This window comes from Pan paniscus, chromosome 5, assembly GCF_029289425.2.
Source record: "Pan paniscus chromosome 5, NHGRI_mPanPan1-v2.0_pri, whole genome shotgun sequence".
In the NCBI taxonomy this organism is placed as follows: Eukaryota; Metazoa; Chordata; class Mammalia; order Primates; family Hominidae; genus Pan; species Pan paniscus.
In genome coordinates this window covers 174,227,613-174,243,910 of record NC_073254.2, presented here as the reverse complement: position 1 = coordinate 174,243,910, position 16,298 = coordinate 174,227,613, and the positions used below count along the sequence as shown (strand labels likewise).

Here is a 16,298-nt window from a genome sequence, read left to right as displayed (position 1 = left end):
CTGTTGGTTAGCAAAGCCCTTGCTGTGTAAGTGGGATGTGGAAGGCACAAGGTCTTGCCCGCTAGCACTTGGAGCCCTGTGATAGTGAGGTCAGTCCGCCGCTGAGCCTCAGTTCATCCCAAATGGTCTTTTCTGGTCTTGAATGGTGGTGAAACAGTGCTGCCCGCCTCTCCCCCGCCCAATACCTCCTGCTGTCCTGGCTTTTCTTTAAAAGTGCCTTGTAGCTCCAGCTTCCATCCTTGGCCCGTCCTTCCCACTCATTCTGTGGCTGATTCCTTGCAAGTAGTTTTCCTCTCTCCAGCAAGAGGTGAGTGAGACAGAGTAGCAGAGAAACAATTGCTTCTCAGTGCTTTGTTTGTTACCTAGTGAATTTCTCCTCCTACACAGTAAGGTGCATTTTTAAACCAATGAAAGTGTGAGACCCTTCCATGTTTATCTGAATCCGCTGTATTTCATGCAGGTTTGCTCTGTAAATCCCAGATCCCCCTCCTCACAGCCCCAGTGTTTATTTACATTTCCAGTGTATTTATCTTCCAATTTTATGTTCTCCCTTTGCAGAAACCTATCTAATGGTAAGTAGAGTTGCATGGGTAGATATAAATACTTCATCCTGTTGGCTGTGAAATCAAAGTCTTTCACAGTTATCAACGTCAAGATCTTACCGCCTATCTATGCTATGAAGATCTGTTCATTTTACTTGAAATTCTTTTAGGGGTTATCTTTCCAGCTTACAAAGAAGATGCAAATTGAAATTTGAACTTAAGGTGTCTGGACCCCATGTTTTTGAATCTGTCAGTGACCTTTAGACTTGAAAATTGTCCATCCGGCTAAATGGTCCATTTTGTCTGGGCCTGAAATTTATAATAACTTCTCATGTTTATAATATCATTATAGAGTTTCATTATTCTAAAAATGACTTTTTTAGTAGCCAACAATGCAACTTCTCCCTTCTCCCACAAGATTATGCAGATGATAGAGATTTACTTTGCAATAACACATGAAGAACTTCCCTTCTTACTGATGCAGCCGGTTTAAGCCAGGAAATAATGTATCTGGGTATTACTTGGTAAGATGAGAGGTGTGGGGGAGGGAGTGGGTAGCGTTTGCAGTGATGAGTCCTTGTTTTAGAAGTTCCTCTCCCTGGGCAACTGCATTTCTGGATAGTGGCATTTCTCTCAGGGACGATGAAGGGAAATGTAATTAAGTTTAGTAGAAACTCCGCATGTTCTGTAGTGAGTCTCAATTTAAAAGTACAGGGGTAAGTAATTAAGGGCAATGAAAGAGTTCGTTTCTCAGCAAAGACGGGAGCTGCCTTTCTCAGACACTGTGGGAAGAATGCTCTTGTTTTGTACATCAATTTCTTAAAACTTGTTCTCCTCCAACACACACATTCACGTCAAGTTAATATACAACAAACTCCCAGGAAACATCTGTCATTTTCTTTTATGTAAATATAAGTCCTTTAGTGCATCCATCTACTTAGCCACAGATAGATGTTTTCCTGCTGCCATGATGTTTTAAAAAAAGTTCTCAGCAAAGAAGGTACTCTAAGCCAGTGGATCCTAGAAAGAAAACAGTCAAACAAGATTCTAAACATCACCAGTTTTTCACAGCAAGTAACTAATGGTTGTAATGAAAAGGTTACAAGTTTTGGGTAAGGGCTGAGAGAAATATTTTCTTTATTGTCAACAGTCTTCTATTTTGCTCTATTTCCATGTTTGGGAGAGGAGCTTAGAAATGCCTTTTCTTGTTTCAGACACTCAAGTGAAAACAATTTTTTTGTCTCTTTAAAAAAATATTTTCCCTATTTCACTTTTAGATGCTTTTTTGGGGGAGAATAAACTTATACAATTATGAACTAAGGTATAAGCTAAAAATTGTTATTGTGGTATTTTAAAAAGTGAACCATGAAATTGTTATGTTTTGCCTGGTCAGTTTTAAAAAATGAACTTTTAAATGCTTATTTTAGTTAATAATACATAAAACGTATTCGTGTCAGACAAAGCAAAAGATTTCCTATATCCTCACCTCACTTTCTAATTCAACTACCCTCCCTAGGGCTAACCACTATTTTTGTGTGTGTGTGTGCTTTCATTTGCATTTATTTTATGCTGAATCGATGCTCGTGCCATGAGTTTTTGTTTCTTCAGTTTCTTATGGGACACTTTTTTTTTTTTTTTTTCCATGCAGCCATCTCTTGTGGTTTAGGAACAATTTATTCCTTTCCAGCGAGGATCATCTCCATGTGGCAGAGGGAGCTCATATATAAATTCATCCGACCATGAGCTCTGAAAGTACAGTGGCCCATCTTGGGTGTTTCATTCACCTGGATGTGCTTAGTGACCAGAGAATCTACATCTAAACCCTTGAATTCAGCATCACTCTCTGCACTTTTAAACATGTGCAGGAAAAATGCAGCATTCTTGTTGGGCCACCAGCCCTGTGTCCAGCCCCACTGTTTGGCCTGTGCATACCTACCAACTCCACCCTTGGAAGGCTGGAATGGTACACATTGTTTCCGTAAAGTGACATCTTTCAGATAACTTGGTGGCTTTTCATATATGCATACCTTTGATAGCCTAGGGAATTTCACAGGTGTTCTTAAAGTGAACACAAAGATTTGAACCTCTTCAAATCTTTTTTGCATGGTTTTATGGGGTTTTTTGGGTCAGGTGAATAGCAAACCATTTTCACAGATCACCTCAGGCCACTTAGGGGAAGAAGAGGTTACCCTCTTCTTTTGTTTTTTTTGAGACAGAGTCTCACTCTGTCGCCCAGCCTGGAGTGCAGTGGTGCAATCTCAACTCACTGCAACCTCTGCCTCCGGGGTTCAAGTGATTCTCCTGCCTCAGCCTCCCAAGTAGCTGGGATTATAGGCGTGTGCCACCACGCCTGGCTAATTTTTGTATTTTTGGTAAAGACAGGGTTTCACCATGTTGGTCAGGCTGGTCTCCAACTCCTGACCTCATGATCCACCCGCCTCGGCCTCCCAAAGTGCTGGGATTACAGGTGTGAGCCACTGGGCCCGGCCATCACTTTAAACAGTAAAATCATATTCTTCCTGACACTTTTCTATGCATACCAATTCATGCACATACAAAAACATATCGTTTTTGAAGTACAGTGGATCAGGCTAAACATACTATTCTATGCTTGATCTTCTCAATTAAGAGTATATGAGGGTTTTCCATTTTATACAGATTTCCATTACCAATTTGGAAATTTGTAATTTCAAAGGCACAATTACAGAAGATATGTTTGTTCATAATTTGTTCATATATTTTCCAGATCATTACAACCAACCCCCACCCCCCTCTTAGTCCTCTCATTAGCTTCATTATAACAGGAAATTGATAGAATCAGTGTTGATAGAATCAATAATTTATTTATCCATTTTCTTATTAATGTTTTTTCTTTTTGCCATTACAAGCCTTGTTGGCAGTGAACATTCTGCCACATTTGTGTATATGAAAGTGTGTTTCTATAGGATTGATATTTATGATTGGAATTGTTGGGTGAAGGGGATGGATATTTAAATTTTTAATATTATCATCAAATTGCCTGCTCAGAATTGGCTGTATCAGTTTTCATGTTTAATTCAACAAAAGGTGACAAGGCTTCTTTTTCTGTTTCCTGCTAAATACTTGAAATCAATAATATTTTTAAGTTTTTTCCAATCCAGTGGTGAAAATATTTTCCTGTGTTTGATTGTGCATTTCTCAAAATACTATTGAGGCTGAGAAATTTTTTTCGCATATTGTCTAGCTATTTGATTTCTCTGTAAATTTCTGTTCCTTTATTTTGCCTGTTATCCTGTTGAGACTTGATATACATTTTTGGGTTCCTGTTTCATATCTGGGCTCTTTATTGGTCCAATTTTAAGTGGCTACTAAGGAGTTTGTGATTATTATGGTGCTGAAGGTGATTTCTTAACAAAGGCTGGAGCTCATCTTTGATTTTTAGAAACTCCTATTTTGTTTATTTTTTAAAATTTTATTTATTTATTTATTTTTGAGATGGAGTTTCACTCTTGTTGCCCAGGCTGGAGTGCAATGGCATGATCTCGGCTCATTGCAACCTCCACCTCCCAGGTACAAGTGATTCTCCTGTCTCAGACTCCCGAGTAGCTGGGATTACAGGCTTCCGCCACCACACCCGGCTAATTTTGTATTTTTTTAAGTAGTGACGGGGTTTCTCCATGTTGGTCAGGCTGGTCTTGAACTTCTGACCTCAGGTGATCCACCCGCCTTGGCCTCCTGAAGTGCTGGGAGGCATGAACCACCGCTCCCGGCATTGAATTTGTTATATATTTTCTATTCAAAAATAACAGGTACAACAAGACCATGGCAGGTTGAGGGTTGCGTAAGGATTCCTAATTATCTGACAGTTATACAGGTGGGAAGGTGCAATATTTATGGCTTAGTGCAAGTGTAGTATGCTGAATTGTTCATGGCTTGTTCATTGCCCATGAGAGACTGGAAGACATCAAAAGCATAGATGAATTGATAAACGTGTAGCACGGATTTTCCCTGTCTCAAAATAGGTACAGAAATAAGCAAGATCCTCCCAATAAGTAGAAAATTATATAGTTAGGAGTATATGTCATAGACACACTTTGTGTCCCAGCTTTTAAAAATTTGTGTTTCAAGATATGTTCCTAAGTAGACCCTTGAGAAGGAACTACAGTGGTCTGCAGTGATAAGCCAAGTTTGAGTTTCTGTCTCGTTCTATTTTTGTTATTGATGTTAAATTGGAATTCATTGCCAGTAAAATGGTAAATAGGGCATTTTCAATTTTTACCTTACATAAAATTCTTCAAGGAATTAAAATTTGTTCTAGTTTAAAAATACCTGTTAAATTCTAGCCAGATTTTTTTTACTGATTGACATAAAAATATTCCTGGATTAAATGGATGATCTTTTCGTACATTTTTTCTAAAATAAACTGACCTTATTAAGACATTATTAAGAGTAACACCTAATAACTTTAATAGTCAAGTTACTAAATCCAGTGATAAAGGATTTGATGGTTGCTAAAAATTTCAAATGCAGGATTACAGAAGATGTGTTTGTTCATATATTTGGAATACCTAATTTAGCTGCCCTCATGAACCAACTGAGTAATGGGCCACCTCACATCTTACCTTGCAAAAGATACCTTGAGTATGGAAAGTATTGTGAAACCAGAGGCCTTAGGTTTCGATGGCACAAACTTATGCTCTTTCTGGAAATGTGCAGACTGATGGTAGAATCATGACCTAATTTCATAACAAACTCTGGGGGAAGGTGAATGGGTGGGGGGCTAATCTCTTTGGTCAACATTTGCTTTCTATTTGAATTTTAGGTGGTTAAATAAACTTGGATCGGCTGTAATCCATCAGGAATCCACTACAAAGGATGAAGGTATGTTCTATTTTAAATTTCTGAAAATTTAGCAAGAATATTAGAACAGGTTGAAACAGGGTGAAAAAACAATGTCAAGTTCTATGTATAGTCTGATCCTGAGGAAACATGCTTTGGCATTTAAGATGATCTGAAAATATGTGGAGACAGACGTATTCACACAGACTCACCAACATGGAATAGAGCTTCCCATGCTGGCTATGAATGCTTTTCACACTTCACCCACACTCCGGCAGCTGTGGGCTTCATGACATCTCAAACAGTCACCGATGCAAATGTTTAATTGCTGCACTTGTGGAATTCTTACTGATAGACATGATCTCGTCATGATCTGGTCAGTTAACTTTCATCCCACTATTTCCTCCCTGATATTTTAATATTTCCACCAGGTGTGTACTGAGGCTAATTACCCTAAGATTGTACCAGGAACCTGAAGGTCATACTGGGACACAGGCCATATTTTTAGCTCAGTCGGTAGCTTTCAGGGTTCAAAAGCTACAGGAGTCTAATTCTTAATGATGTGATTACACCTTAGTGTTGAGAAGAGGGAGGATTTAGCTGCCAGGGCCACTGAACTCATAGTCTTTCTGAAATGCCCAGACCACAAAAGGCCTTGGAAATTGGAAGCAGGGAGTTATATCTTCTGATAACAAAATCATAAAATCTTAGAGTTAGTTAGAAATGGAAAAGTGGCAACTTGATTTGAAACAGTAAAGGGGTACCGTGCAATACCATGAAATCGGTGGTGTCCTAACCATCTTCTTGGTCCTCTTTTCCATAAAATAAGCACCCATTGTCTATTTATAGATTGTGAGTTAGTACAAAACTACACACAAAACTTCTCCTTGTCCTGGTATGTAAGGCCTTCTATGACATGGCCTCCAGCACCTTCTAGCTTCGTTTTCTGCCATATCTTGTAGGGGTCTCCACATACTTGGCCCAGCCTGCTCCCTCAGCCAGAGACTGCCCTTCACAATTTGTGCACCATTGATAGTTTAGTGATCCTGCCAGTTTCAATTCATTATGATTCCTACAATCAAAATTAATCACCACTGATTTTGTGTTCTCTTGGTATTATGACTCACACCTCTTTTGAGGAATTATTTTATTTTCCCCAAGCTACGGTTTGTCTTCTTCCTGCATATTGGATGCTCTTTGAGGTCAGGAGCCCCGAACTGGCCATTTGTTTCTGCCTCTTATGTAATTCCTTTGCACCAGGTAGTTACCAGGTAGTTCATTAGATATGAACTTTCTGAATTGGATTGAAATTGCAATAGCCAGATGGAGATAAACCTCTGCTCATGCATTATGGAATAAGTGATGACAGCGTTAAAACATTAAGCATTTTCATTTTTGTTATAGAATGTTACAGTGAAAGTGAACAGGAAGATCCTGAAATAGCTGCGGAGACACCACCCCCTCCTCACGCTTCCCAGACTCAGTCTTTGGTATGTACCGACATAAGTAGTCTGTTGGTCATCGATCAGACATGTGGATGTCATTTCTTCCAATTGAGTAGGAAGTAGCTTGACCAATAAATTTTTAGAATGGGCTAAATTAAGATACCTGCCAACGAGCAAGTGCAATTTTCAGGGTGCTGATTTTGAGCCTTCTCCATAGCAACCCAGTGGTATGATAAACTTGGTATATTTGTGTGTGACCCGGAGATGTACCGTACTCAGAGGATTCATGAGGATGCAAAGGGCTTCTAGGTGACAGGCCAGTGCTTGCAAAGACTTCTTTGACAGTGTTTATTTATGTTCTACTTTTTCTCAGGAAGAATTTAAATGCCTTGCCTATGTGCATGTACTATAACAATGCAAAATGAATTTAGGATGAAAAAACAGCAGAAAGAAAACAGGAGAGCCAGAAAGAGAGCAGGAAGTCAGGAGTGGGGTTAGTGCATTAAAAGTGCACATGGAGTGATTTGTGTATTCACTAGAGAGGAATTCAAATTTGATTCTAAGCTTTGGAAGCACCAAATGTAAGTTCACATTATTAATTAATGTGAAGTCTATGGAGAGTTGCTTCATATATGGATGCTCTTAGCATTACAGTAATGGCCCCGAGGAAGGGTCATACAATGATCATTGGGGAAGGAGATTTTTGGTTTTATACCTACCATGTACTAGGATGTATGTAGGTGCTTTAAATGCATAAACTTTTAATTCTCCAGGCAACCCTGGAAGTGGTATGATTTAATTTGCATTTTATTTAATGCATTGCATTTAATGAGGCCAAGCACCTTCTCATGTTTGTTAGCCATTAGAACTTTCTCTTTTGTGAAGTGTCTAAGTCTTTCCTACATTTTTAGCTGCTTCCTCTTCCTCCTTTTTCTTTATGAATGATAGGATTTCTTAATTTATTATTCTATGTGTTAGTCCTTTGTCAGCTCTACAGCTATAGTTTGGTGCAAAAGTAATTCTGCTTTTTGCTATGAAAAATAATGCAAAAAACACAATCACTTTTGCACCAACCTATTAAAAGTGAACAAATGTCACTTTTAATCTTTTTTAAACTGTTCCACAATTTCTCTTTGTAAACACATGTTCTTGATTTTAATATGTCAGATTTATCCATCACCTTCATTGCGGTGAGTGCCTTTTTTTCCCACTGGTTTCAAAAATTGTTTCCTATCCTAGGTTATGAGGAAGTAGATATTCCTGTCTTCATTTCATGGTTAAGGAAACTGAGGTTCAGAGATGTTGAATGGCATGCTCAAGTGTCCAGTGAGTGCCTGAGATGGGAATCCCAGTCTGTTTAGCTTTATAGGACATGCTTTTCCTTTTTTTTTTTTTCTTTTTTTTTGAGATGGAGTCTTGCTCTGTCACCCGGCCTGGAGTGCAGTGGCACAATCTCGGCTCACTGTAAGCTCTGCCTCCCAGGTTCACACCATTCTCCTGCCTCAGCCTCCCGAGTAGCTGGGACTACAGGTGCTCGCCACCTCGCCCGGCTAATTTTTTGTATTTTTAGTAGAGACGGGGTTTCACCGTGTTAGCCAGGATGGTCTTGATCTCCTGACCTCATGATCCGCCTGCCTCGGCCTCCCAAAGTGCTGGGATTACAAGCGTGAGCCACCGCGCCCAGCCAGGACATGCTGTTTCTACTGAACCATGACACCTGTCCATTATAGACCCAAATGATGGCAGGTTCTGACAGGTTACAGTAGCTCATTCACTTACCAGACCTTTTCTGCCAGAATTTCTGTTCAGTGTGATAGTTTTTATCTTTATTGTGTTTTGCAAGTTCCTGGATTTAAGGTATTATATTGATTATTTAAATAATGACCTCTACTGTTTTTTCACACTGTCAGTGGAGAATTGTGGTCATTTTCTAATTTATTTGGCTAGCAGCCAAGAAAAGACATAAATATTGTTGAATAAATGTTTATTAAACTATCTATTAAATATGATTAGCCACAATTAAGCAAGATATAAATAAAATTAAACTTTGAATATGGTAAAATTTAGAACAATTTTTGAACTACATTTATAATATTATTCTTTCTTAATATATTCATAGCTTCTCCCCAGTGTAATCCTTCTCCTTTTTAAAAATCAATTTTGGATTTTAGAAAAAGCTTTTATTTTCTTTATATCATTCAAACTTAATGATATCTTCAGACCTTACAACGTTTCCCAGCTTTTGACAACTTTCTGATTAGTTTACCCTTTAATGCCTCTAAAGACATTATCAACTTTGTATTGAATAGGTCTTCAAAAAATGTTCCTTGTTGTTGATTTAAGAGAGGATTATGTATTTTTGCTAAGTTTCTCTCTGTCTCTTTGTCTCTATGTCTGCTTCTGTGTCTCTCTCCTATTTTAACCTGTAACATACAAATGTTTTGTTGTTCTCCCTCCATTTTTTCCTCAAGTTCATTCTCCCTCACACTGTGCCCACCAATATACCTCTTTTTATGATTATTTAGTTGTAAAATACTGGCATTTTCAGTTTTATAATGGCAAACTAGTATCTCAGGTTACTTTGCTAAGAGCATTGTCAGGCATCTAGAACACACTGGTGAAATAAAAGCAACCGAGTAGCCATATCATGGAGGGCCTTCTAGAACTCTCCCTGGTGAAATAAAAGCAACCAAATTGCCTTCTTAGACAATGGGTCATGGCTCAATTGCATTATATAATGACAGTCTAACCTGATGCACAATAGAAGTTCAGGGAATACTTGATTTAAAATAAATAAATGAAGGGATACTCATGAAGCCAGTAAGTTAGGTCACTGAACTCAGAAGTATCTTTAAATTTTTTGAATCATCAATCAAATGTTATTTTTTAGAAGTTCTAAGTTGAGCATTTTTTGGCAGGCCATTAATGCTAACATTTTCTAAAGAAATATATTGGAAATCGTCAGATAAATGTTGAACAGTTAGATTTTTTTTCCCCCTTAGAAACAGAATGTGTTCCTCCTGATCACATATTTCCCAGACAGATTTTGTTTTTGTTTTCTCTTCTTTCTGAAAAACAGACATGGAAGGCACTTGGTTAAACTAACATTTAGGCTTTTTATTTAAACAGATGAAATAAAAAAAATATATAGTAACTTTTTTTTTTTTTTTTTTTTTTTTGAGACACAGTCTCAGTCTGTTACACAGGCTGGAGTGCAGTGGCGTGATCACAACTTAAGGCAGCCTCACCCCTGGCTCAGGTCATCCTCCCACCTCGGCCTCCCGAGTAGCTGGGACTACAGGCGTGCACCACCATACCTGGTGAATTTTTTTTGTGTGGAAATAGGGTTTTGCCATGTTCTCTAGGTTGGTCTGTGGCTCCTGAGCTCAAGTGATGCACTCACCTTGGCCTCCCAAAGTGCTAGGATTACAAGCGTAAGCCACTGCACTCAGTCATAACTTTTATGCAGAGAGTGAATTGAGCTAGTGTTTGGCCCAATACAGTATAGGCTAGCGATGACTTACATATACAAGCCTAGGGGCAAAAATATTTTTTTCCCCAAGTTTTTGGTTAAAATTTTATTTTGGGTGATGTACTTCCATTTTGTGATAATGAACTCAACAGTATAAAATAATACTATTTTGGAAAATTCAAAAAAATTTAAAATCTTGAAAATATTTAATTCAGTCTAATCATTCTAATAGCTATAGAGTCAAGATAAACAATGAAACCAGTTTGGACTTCTGCTTCTAATGGGCTGAATGACATTTCACGAGATAATAAAGAACATGTCAGGAAATCTTCCTTCAGTGAAGAAGAGGTTTTTATGTTATGTTCCTCCTTCTTCAGAAGGTTTCAGAGGGTTGATAGTGGAAAGAACATCCATTTATTCTCAAAGAAGTTGCAAGTGGGCAGCTTTTAACAGGCTTACTGAAAAGGCTCCAAATAGATGTGAGTCTTTTAGTTTCACTCTGGAAGACAATTTGGAGAAATCATTATCTGTGATTCCTTTAGTTTCACAAAAGAGCAAAAAGAACCAAATTTCTATTTCAAATCTGATAATTTTATAAGCTACAAAGTGAGTTAAGAGCTATAAAAGTCACTAAAAATTTACTCCAGGTATTTTTCCTTCAAGTTTAATTTTAAAAAAGCATCATGAGATAACGTGGTCTATGCTTCTGGGCATATTCATTCATTCAACAAGTATTTATTGAGAGCCAGCATTCTAAATACTTGGAACACATCAGTGAATAAAGTGGACTGTGATTCATGTTCATCATGGAGCCAAACCTCTAGTTGAGGGAGACTGTTAATAAAAAATCCACATAATAAGGAAAATATATGCTACATCAGAAGTGGAGTCCAGTGAGTCAGGACGTGATGGGGTAGAGATTGGGTTGTGGCAAAGAATAGAGGAGCCAGGACACGTCCGACTGAGAGCTAAGATCCGAGCGAAACCTTGAAAGGTGGTGTGAGAGTCAGCCAAGTGGATATTTGGGGGAAAAGTTTTCCAAGCAAAGGGAACAGTGAGAGTCAAGGTCTCCTTGGCGTGTGGTACTGCAAGGAGCCCTCTGTGGCTGACGCGGGGTGAACCAAGATGAGAGTAGTAGGAAATGAAGCCAAAGCATAGTGGTAGCCATATCGTGGAGGGCATATGGGCCAGTTAAGGACTTTAGGGAGCCTTTGAAAGGTTTGAGCAGAGGAGGGATGTAATCAACTTCCATTTCAAATGGAGCCACCAATCTGCTCTGTGCAAAAGACACTGAGAAGTGGGAGGTAGGCATAGAATCAGAAAACTAAGAGAGGGTATACAGTAAGCTATTGCAAAAGATGGCAGCGATTCCATCAGGGGATAGCAGTGGGGTGGCAGAGAAATGGAATGGTTAGATTTTGAATCCGTTTGGAAGGTAGACCATCAAATAGGCAGCTCAAATATGAGACAAAGAGAGGAGATAAATATTTCTGATTCCAGCTTCTAGAAGCTTATGCAGATTATTTCAACACAACAATCCTCATATTTTGATGTTTTTCTGAAGTAGTTTTTTAAATATTGAAATGAGGGAAAAAAATCAGCTAAAATAAACAAAAGAAGCAATAAGGAAAAATAAATCCTGCAAACTGTGGCCCTTGGCCAGCGACAGAGGAGGAAGTCAAAGTTTCCACCAGGCCAAGGTGGGTGGATGGCTTGAGCCCCAGAGTTCAAGACCGGCCTGGGCAACATGGTGAAACCCCGTCTTTACAGAAAAACAAAAAAATAAAAAAACCCCAAAAAGTTTAAACACAGAAGGAGGTGAAATTAATTTTGGAAATTCACATTTAATCTTAACAAGACATATCTTGAACAGTTGTCTACCAAAGTCATTTGATTATTCAATATCTGTACTAAATGAAAGAACAGAAATGCAAGTGGATAGTTGGGTGAAAAATTCTCAGTGACTATATATACAAGAAAAAGGTAGAGAGAAAAATTCACCCTTTCTCCTCAAGATTTCAAAAAATGATTGTAAGCCATATGGTTGAATATCTAACTGATTTTAAGACTTTGCTAAAATTCGTGTTTATATTTTTGCCTCTGGCTTTAACAGCTCATCTTCATTCACAGCCTGCTCTCCTGGCAGTCAGTCACGCAGCCTGGTGGCTCTCCCCCAGCCTCTCTCCTGCCTTCTGCTCCCACTGCCTAGTTGAGGCCCTCATTAGCTCTGACCTGAGTTATTGAAATAGCAGGCTATTTTTCTTTCCCTGTCTCTAGTCCCTCTCTCTCTCCTCCTAAAAACCACCTCCCAATTAGTCTTCCTAAGATGCAGTTCTGATCACATTGATTCACCTGCACAAAAACTTCCAGTGAATTCTCATTGCTTCTTAAATTAACTCCTGAGTCTTTGGCTTGGTATTTTAGGCCCTTGGGCTGTCTTCAGGCTGCCATTGCAGTCTTGCTGCCAATTTTGCCCTTATCGTCAGCCCAACAAACGGCCTGCTGTTTCCCAAAAGCGTTCCAGACGTTCCTGCCCTTGTACCTGTAGATATAAAGTTTCTCCACTTGCAGGACCACTTGCCCCTGACTCCCACCCCAATCCCACCTTCTAAGTATCTTTCAAAATGGTAGCTTCAGATGTAGATTCCTTCATGAGAACATCTCTAGTCCTCTAGGTCAGGGTAATTCTTCCCTCTTCTGAACTCTCTGTATTCCCATAGTGTTTCTTTTTTTGATGATTTTTTCATGTTGTTATCACAATCTGCTTTTGATTAGAGATTTTGTGTATCTGGTTTATTTCTCTAATTATTAAATTCTTAAAGTCAGAGCCAGTGCCCAATATCTTTTCATTTACCCACATCATTTATGACTGTGCCTAGCACACATTTGAAACTAAATAAACATTTAATGGACAGATGGATGGGTGAGTGATTATTGTGACTTCATCCACAACCCCCACAAATTTCTTGTTCCACAAATATTTCCCCATGTGAATGAGAAATATACTACTTTCCACTTGTCTAGTGCTTTTGCATGGCTTTGAGAAGAATGATTTCATTTGACTCTCACAGAAATCTTGTATGAGTTTTACAAATGAGGAAGCCAGGTTCCAGAGAAATACACATAGCTATCAGAAGTAGCATTTGCAAGCTGCTTATGTTTCATGAAGAATATTCTTTATGGGATATCACTTGCCCCTCTTGATAAATTTGAGTTAGTCAGGCAGCTGATAAATATTTTTGTGTATTTACCATGTGCTAGGGACTGTTACCAATATGGGGGTGCCATGAAGAGCTTTTGAGAATAAAGTCTCCTGGCATCTCTTGATAGCCAAGGTAATCCTTTGGCAAAAGCCTCAGATGTAAGCCATTAGTTTCAGGCCTAGCAGCAGCTGGGGATGGCTGCAGCATAGCCAGGTAAAGGGGATCTGGGTGAGTTTCCGAAGGGTCTGCTATTGTAATCCTAGTTGGAGGAACACAAGCAGAAGCATGGAGATACAAAACTTTATGATGTGTTAGAAAGGAAGGAATAATCAAATATGATAGCATTTGATTTTAAGTGGCAGCCTGGGGTAAACAAAAATGGAAAATGTGCACCTTGTCCTAATTGCAGTTTATTCATTGTCCTCTGAAATATTTCTACAATACACAGCTGCTCAAATTCAGCAGCATATACACTAACTAGTTAGGTAACTAATTAAATAATAATACATAATAAATTGATGTGTTTCTTTGTGTGTGTATGTTTTTATTTTGAAACAGAGTCTTACTCTTGTTGCCCAGGCTAGAGTGCAGTGGTGTGATTTCGGCTCACTGCTACTTCCGCCTCCCGGGTTCAAGTGATTCTCCTGCCTCAGCCTCCCAAGTAGCTGGGATTACAGGCTTGCACCACCACGCCCAGCTAATTTTTGTATTTTTAGTAGAGACAGGGTTTCACCATATTGGCCAGGCTGGTCTTGAACTCCTGACCTCAAGTGATCCACCTGTTTTGGCCTCCCAAAGTGCTGAGATTACAGGCATGAGCCTCCACACCTAGCCAATGTTTTAATAAAGCTGTTTTTATTAAAAAAAAAATACAGGGATGCTGAATGGAACTAGATGGTGTCTTCTCCCTTGAGCATCTTGAGTTCTGTGTTGAGGAAGAGGGACAATGCAGTAATAATTCAAACAAATTACTTCAAGGACTGACAAATGCTCTGAAGATGAAGTAGGGCAATGGGCTAGGGAGTGGCCAGGGGTTGGGAGTGGATAGGATACTGCTCTGTCTGCTCTGTCATGGAAGACCCTGTGGAAGAAGTGATATTTCAGTGGAGGTCCAAGCAATGGGAAGGAGGCCGTCCACCCAACATCCACAGGGAAGCCTTTCTGGCAGAAGGGACCAGAGATGTGGTGATGGGACAGAAAGAAGGCCAGTGTGGCTAGAAAGGAGTGGAGAAGGAGGGAGGAGATGCAGGTGGAGGAGTCCTTAGGGGTTCATGTGGACCTTCTAAGCTCTAATGAATACTATGGATATTTTTCTACTTAAGATGGGCAGTTATAAGAGGGTTTTCTGCAGAGGAATATTGTGGACTTTTTGTGTGTGTTAGAAATACTCTATCTGTGGTTTGGAGGATGGACTGGGGTGGGATGGGGGGCAGTGATAAGGCAGGAAGCCACTAGAATGGTACTTGCAGGTAAAATGACTTCTTCAAGGTCACATGGATACTAAGGATCACAGTGATGAGTAGATCTTCGGTCAGCACATTGCCCAAGGTCATGCAGAAGGTCAGTGACAGAGAAGGAGTGTACTATTACAAGGTCTTCTGGTATTTAGGGTGATGCTTCTCCTGGCATATAGGAGAAATACGAACATGATACTTCCTGGGGCTTAACAACAGTTGACTGGTTTATTTTTTGTTTTTGCTAATATGGCCAATACAAGGAAAGGGAAGCTGTGTACTTTTCTTCCTTCCTTCTCATTTTGGTTTTGTTTTGTTTTGTTTAGACTTTTTTGTTTCCATGTACTTTGACTCCTTAAGATTTCTATGCTGACTCACTTCTGCCTAATTACAGGCTTTGGGTGGCCATTTTAAACTATTTTTTCACCATGTCAAACTTGTGTTTGAAAAACAATTCCAAGAAAAGGATTTTAGGGCTAACATTTGAATGATGCTTCTTCAAGAATTAAAACTATCCTATACAGAAAATAGGAAAAATCAATATTAATCTTTAATGTAATCATATCATAGTCTCTTAACTAGAACGAAGATTTTTGAAATGTCTTTAATTTCCTCATTTAAATATAAAATACTTAATACCTAAGTGTTCTGAAAGGAATGAAACCACATACAATTATTAATCACTAACTAAATAAAATAATACTTTTATCTGAGGTTATGAGAACATTTTGTCAGGCTATTTGCATTGTAATTGGCACCGATAACCCCTTGATCCTGGGATTCGGATAAATCACTCAGCAACTTTATGGAGGATTTCAGGGAGCTCCTCCCCCAGAGGCTGAATAACTCTGGGGTGCTTTTCTTCACAAAGCTGGTTCTGGCCAATTCTTTGTCATTAATTTGTCACCAATTATGTGTCAAACAAGAGGCAAAAAATGGAGGTGAAAAATGATTAAAACCAGCCTGTTCTCAGGTAGCTCATCAAAAAGATGAAGAGTCAATCAGTAGTTGCAATCCAGTCATCCCTTGGTATCTGTGGGGGTTTAGTTCCAGGAACCCCATGGAGACCAAAGTCTGTGGATACTCAAGTCCCACAGTGGGTCCTGCAGAACCCACCTACACGAAAAGTCGGCTCCCTGTATCCTTGAGTTTCTCATCCCGCATCCCACAAATGCTGTCTTCATCCCCATTTAGTCGTGGATTTGGAATCCATGGATACAGAGGGCTGACTGTATTTATTGGAAAATATCTGTGTTTAAGTGGACCTGTGCAGTTTGAATCCCTACTGTTCAAGGGACAACTGTGTAAGTTGATACACAAAATGACATTCCACCTATTATGATAGAAATAACCGCAGAAGCACC

At 39.1% G+C, this 16,298-nt stretch overlaps 1 protein-coding gene across 5 annotated transcripts in view; it reads left to right on the top strand.

The window, feature by feature from the left end:
• IPCEF1 (interaction protein for cytohesin exchange factors 1) overlaps positions 1-16,298 on the top strand; it is a 201,532-nt gene that overhangs the window by 136,385 nt on the left and 48,849 nt on the right. For all 5 annotated transcript variants that reach the window (XM_034963117.3, XM_034963115.3, XM_063605526.1 and 2 more), the window contains 2 exons: positions 5,344-5,402; positions 6,765-6,850. In XM_034963117.3, the coding sequence (XP_034819008.1) occupies positions 5,344-5,402; positions 6,765-6,850 (145 nt within the window). The remainder of the gene's footprint in view (positions 1-5,343; positions 5,403-6,764; positions 6,851-16,298) is intronic.